The 4562-nt window shown below is 42.6% G+C and overlaps 1 protein-coding gene across 1 annotated transcript; it reads right to left on the bottom strand.

The window, feature by feature from the left end:
* Positions 1-228: 228 nt before the first annotated feature.
* mmp9 (matrix metallopeptidase 9) lies at positions 229-4002 on the bottom strand. Its single transcript, XM_005732677.1, has 13 exons — positions 3660-4002; positions 3260-3498; positions 3013-3161; positions 2781-2909; positions 2518-2691; positions 2235-2408; positions 1959-2132; positions 1719-1874; positions 1443-1629; positions 1206-1336; positions 971-1121; positions 763-866; positions 229-627 (listed from the first exon to the last, which is right to left on the bottom strand). Exons 1-13 carry the CDS (start codon positions 3795-3797, stop codon positions 509-511), a joined length of 2025 nt encoding a protein of 674 aa, XP_005732734.1. The 5' UTR covers positions 3798-4002; the 3' UTR covers positions 229-508.
* Between the last annotated feature and the right edge of the window lie 560 nt (positions 4003-4562).

Genomic DNA, 4562 nt, shown 5'->3' with positions numbered 1-4562 from the left:
ACCTTGTCTTCCAGTGCAAGTAATTGGCTCTGAAGCCATTTTCAGAAAAACACACACAATAATCGTACAAAACAAATAAGTTTGAGACAAAAATAATATTAATGTTAGATATTGCTATAAATATCAAAATAATCTAATACTGTTAATAGTCTGAGCCTGTCAGACATGGTAATTATTTTGCAGCTCCGGGGTCTGAGCCAGAGCGCTGTTAAGAATAATTACGTTTCTGTTATAGGCCACCATAACCATCAGTTCACAGACAATCAGACTGAGGGAAGGCAGTGCCAAACATTGCAATTTGCTCTAGTGTACTGGGACTTTGGCACATTTTTAGGCCGGCGCTACATGTTTTATAACCAGTATGACCGAAAGACAATTATTCACATCCCAGAAAGCACGTAAATCAGCACAGCAGGTGCTACACAAAAACACTGTCACATTCTGCCAGACAGCAGCTGGGAGAAATGGGTACCACCACATTACAATTCCCAGCTCAGTATGTGTGTATTCAGTAGCGGGTGTCTGATGAGCACTTGAGCAGGTCATATTTGACATAGCCAACACGGTCCACCTGCCTGCGGGAATTCATACGCCAGTAGAAGCGATCCCGGCAGAAGTAAGTGTGACCTATAAGGAAAATAATGAAGTTAATATAAATTAAAGCAAACACCCTAAAGTGCTCTACTGCTTTTTTTTCTGATGTTTTGGGGGGCTTTTCCCCCTTAAACTTAAGAGAAAATTTACATTTTGTAGTTTATTTACCTTGGTACTGGAATACATCATGAGCATCACTGGGGATACCACCAAAGACAACATCAGTAAACTTTGGATAGCCCTTGTCAATTGTCTGGGCCTTCACATCCAGCCTGTTTAGATCAAACACAACAAAGAGAGAAAATGTCATTAAAATGGCAAAAAAGTAGCAGTTTTCTCTTAAATTCAGGACTGTAAAGGCTGAGTTTTAACCTACCTCCAGAAGTTCTCCCCACTGAAGAGCAGCACTTTGCTTTTCCCCCTCTGCAGAGCTCCCTCCACTTTCTGAATGTTGTTGGGCAGGCCTAGTTTCTCAATGCTGCGGGGACCCAGAACATTCTGTCCTGTGTAAACCCAGAATTTGCTCCCTGTAAACAATAAAATGATCATTATTAGACCGTCAGCACTGTTGGCTAATACAGGCTGTTAAACATTGCATGAGGGTTCATTACCTGAGAAGAAGTACAATTTCTTTGTCAGACTGTCCTCAAAGGCAGAGTCGATGACAGCTGGAAGAGCAGGCCACTTGTTAGAAATAGAAAAGGGCCCTGCATTGCTGCTCCCGGACATCTTCCAGTAATGTCTATAAAATTGACACACAAAATTTAACATTTCATGTGCTTGGAAATCTTGTTTTTACTTGTTTGGAAAAGAAGAATGCAATAAAGTAGGATGAGTAAGCTGCTCACCCATCCTTGAAGAAATGTAGTTCTCCTTGAATCACAGTGATGGTGTCAAATGTGTCCTGCTTGCAGGCATCTTTGGTTGGATCCACAGGTACTGCAGTAGTGGTGGTGGTGGGTTCAGTGGGCTCAGTGGGCTCAGCGGTAGGGGGGTTGGGGTTAGGTGGGGTGGGCACAGGGCCAGTTCTACTTCCTGAAAAAATATATAGTTTCATGAGAGATATTGCTGCGAAGTTAGGTACATTAACACTTTAATGCCGCATGCTAAGAAGAAACGCTTACCATAGAGATACTGAATGCCGCTAATGTCATCGCTATGCAAGGAGAAGTCTTCAGCATAGCTGTACATGGGGTACATGAGAGCTTCTCTAATGTTGGAGTGATCCAGGCCAAGCGCATGTCCAAATTCGTGGGCAGCCACCAGGAACAGACTATAACCTGTGACAAATATATAAAATATTATTAATGACTAATGATTCATTTTAACCTCCTCTTTTTTTCTGCCTTGTGTTTGTTGCTCACCCTGGTCAGGACAGAAGCCCCATTTCTGGTCATCATCATAGCTGTCAGTGGTGCTGCACCACAGCTTGCCATCTCCTCGTCCCTCACTTGTGCATGAGTGATACTCCTTACCCAGGAACACAAAGGGGAAGTGGCAGGGATCTCCCTCAGAATTTCCACCAATTACAGCTATATCTGGATAAACAGAGACATAACAGCAGCAGTTAAACAAAAATAACAAGGCACTGTGGCAGCACTGCACTGCATTTATGTGTTGTGGTTTATGTGTTCCCTCACCACGACTGGGACAGAATCCATATTTCTTATCCTGGTCAAAGTTGCCTGTGGTGGCACACCAGCGGTAACCATCACTGCGGCCCTCTGTGGTACAGCTGTCATACTCTTCCCCCAGAAAGGTGAAAGGGAAAACACATGGAGCTCCACCAGCATTTCCATCAAAAGTGTATAGAACTGTTAGGATGAAAAGAGAATAGAAGTCAGCATGTCACAAAAGCAAATCCGCTTATCTGGGTGACCTGTGACATGTGATTTGCCTTGGAGAATACAGTGTCAAGCTTACGTTCACTTGGGCAGAAGCCATATTTCTTGTCCTTGTCGTAGTCAGCTGTGGTGGAACACCATGGCAGATTGTCTGTGCGGCCCTCTGTGGTGCAGGTGGAGTATGATTTGCCCTCAAAACTGAAGGGAAAGTGGCACGTGGCGCCATTCGCATTTCCAAAGTGAGTCTTCACAACTATATAGACAGAAGAGACCGGACATTTAATTACATTTAAAGTGAACACTAGGGGGAGACAAATGCCTGTTGCCGGTGTTTCTGATTACCTGCTCCTTTCCCCAAGGTCCAGAACTCATCATCGTCGAAGTGGGCGTCTCCCTGAATACCCTCACCAGGGGGGTAGGCATGGGCTAGAAGGCCATCCTTACCATCAAATGGGTAGGGGTCTCCGTGGTCTGAATAGAAATGTGCACTTCACATTAGTGTTTGGTTTTCTATGCAACTATGTTGCGTCAGCGCGCATAAAACAAATCAAACGACCATCGTAAAGCACATTACCCTTTTTCCCAAACGATATCATGATGTCAGCCGTGCCGTCATAGAGACGGGTAAAAGTCAGAGGGGTCACATCACTCCACACCTTAAACGCTCTGGCAAAAGCATCGTCAATGATAGCGCTATCCATGTCTGGGGAATAGTTAAGGATCCTGTGGAGGAGATAAAATAACATACACAGTCAGAACTTCGTTGCACAGTCCGCCCCTTACATAGTGAACTCAGTGACTTTTTTTTTTTTTTTGCTCACCTATAAGTAACATCGTTGTGGTCCCACTTGAGGTCTCCTGCAAAGGTTTGATAGTTGGCCACATCAGGAACTCCGCAGCGAGGTTTTTTCATAGCATCCAGGGTTTCTTTATCCAGCACCCCAGTCTCCTCCAGCCCCAGCTGATTCTGCATCCTCTTCAGAGCCTTGGAGGTGGACACCATAGACTGGAAGCCACTGCGTTCCACAGTATTCATGTAGCCGAAGTTCTTTAGGTAATTCTGGAAGGAGAACACGACAAACCAACATTACTGTGTTACTGTTACAATCCTTCTGCAGAAATTAACTTTATCTGTATTTACACTGTCTTTCTGCATAGCTTGGTTAAATATCCCACTTATGCAATTTTATTCTGTCTGAATAAAATAGCCCTCATACTTACTTCTGCCAGCTCCGAATCAGTCATGTTTTTGGGAATGTCTCCTGGAAAGGTGACAAAGACGGACTTCAGGGGAAGGCTCCATCCGTTTTGTGTGCTTATGCCCAAAAGTAAACACACAAGTAAAGTACAGCATCTCATGGTGAGATCTACTGTAGGCTGGCGCAAAATATAACAAAAATATTTACTAAGAGTTTGCAGTCAGCAAGGACTCAGACCAAAAGAAACAAACTTAAAAAAAAAAGCCAAAATGATTCTCCTCTGATGTTGGATTTTGCTGCAGCTTTGGCTCCCTTCTTCGTTTTGACTGGAGGCTCTTGCTGTAGTCTTGCTGTGATGTGCTGCTGGTTAAGGGTTAGGGATCCTTGTATTTATACATCAAAAAAACTCTTAGTCACCTGACCTTATTCCCCTCCCACACAAAAACCGCATCCCTCCTACATACATCTTGGCAAACTGCATTAGTTGAATGAACATGGGGACTTTCCAAAATCCACTTTTAGCTTTACATATAACAGCTAATGAGTGACTGACCTAATGTAGTTTTGGGTAGATTTGTCAGACTGGAAATGAGTGTTACTGAATGACTACCTGGCAATGGCTGATAAGACCAATTTTGGTAAACAGCAATGCTTGTTTTATGTTTTGATTAAAAAAATAAATAGATAATGTATGATGCCAGATACCCAAAAAAATAATTAGGAAATGATGAAGTACTTTGAAAGTTTTATGTGTTTTATAAAAAGCTTTATAAAAAAAAAACCCCCACCATAAAAACCATTCAGGAAATAACAAAAGAGATTAACACCATTAAACAAATTTAAATTTTTATTTGTATTTTTAAAGCATAACACACTCATCGTGTCATCATGGGACTCAGCTAGACACTTCTGTTATTTCTGCTCA

Source organism: Pundamilia nyererei, unplaced genomic scaffold, assembly GCF_000239375.1.
Source record: "Pundamilia nyererei isolate P.nyererei 1_Seehausen unplaced genomic scaffold, PunNye1.0 scaffold00047, whole genome shotgun sequence".
NCBI classification, from domain to species: domain Eukaryota; kingdom Metazoa; phylum Chordata; class Actinopteri; order Cichliformes; family Cichlidae; genus Pundamilia; species Pundamilia nyererei.
Note: the sequence above shows the minus strand (reverse complement) of the source record. Positions and strands in the feature narration are given on the sequence as shown.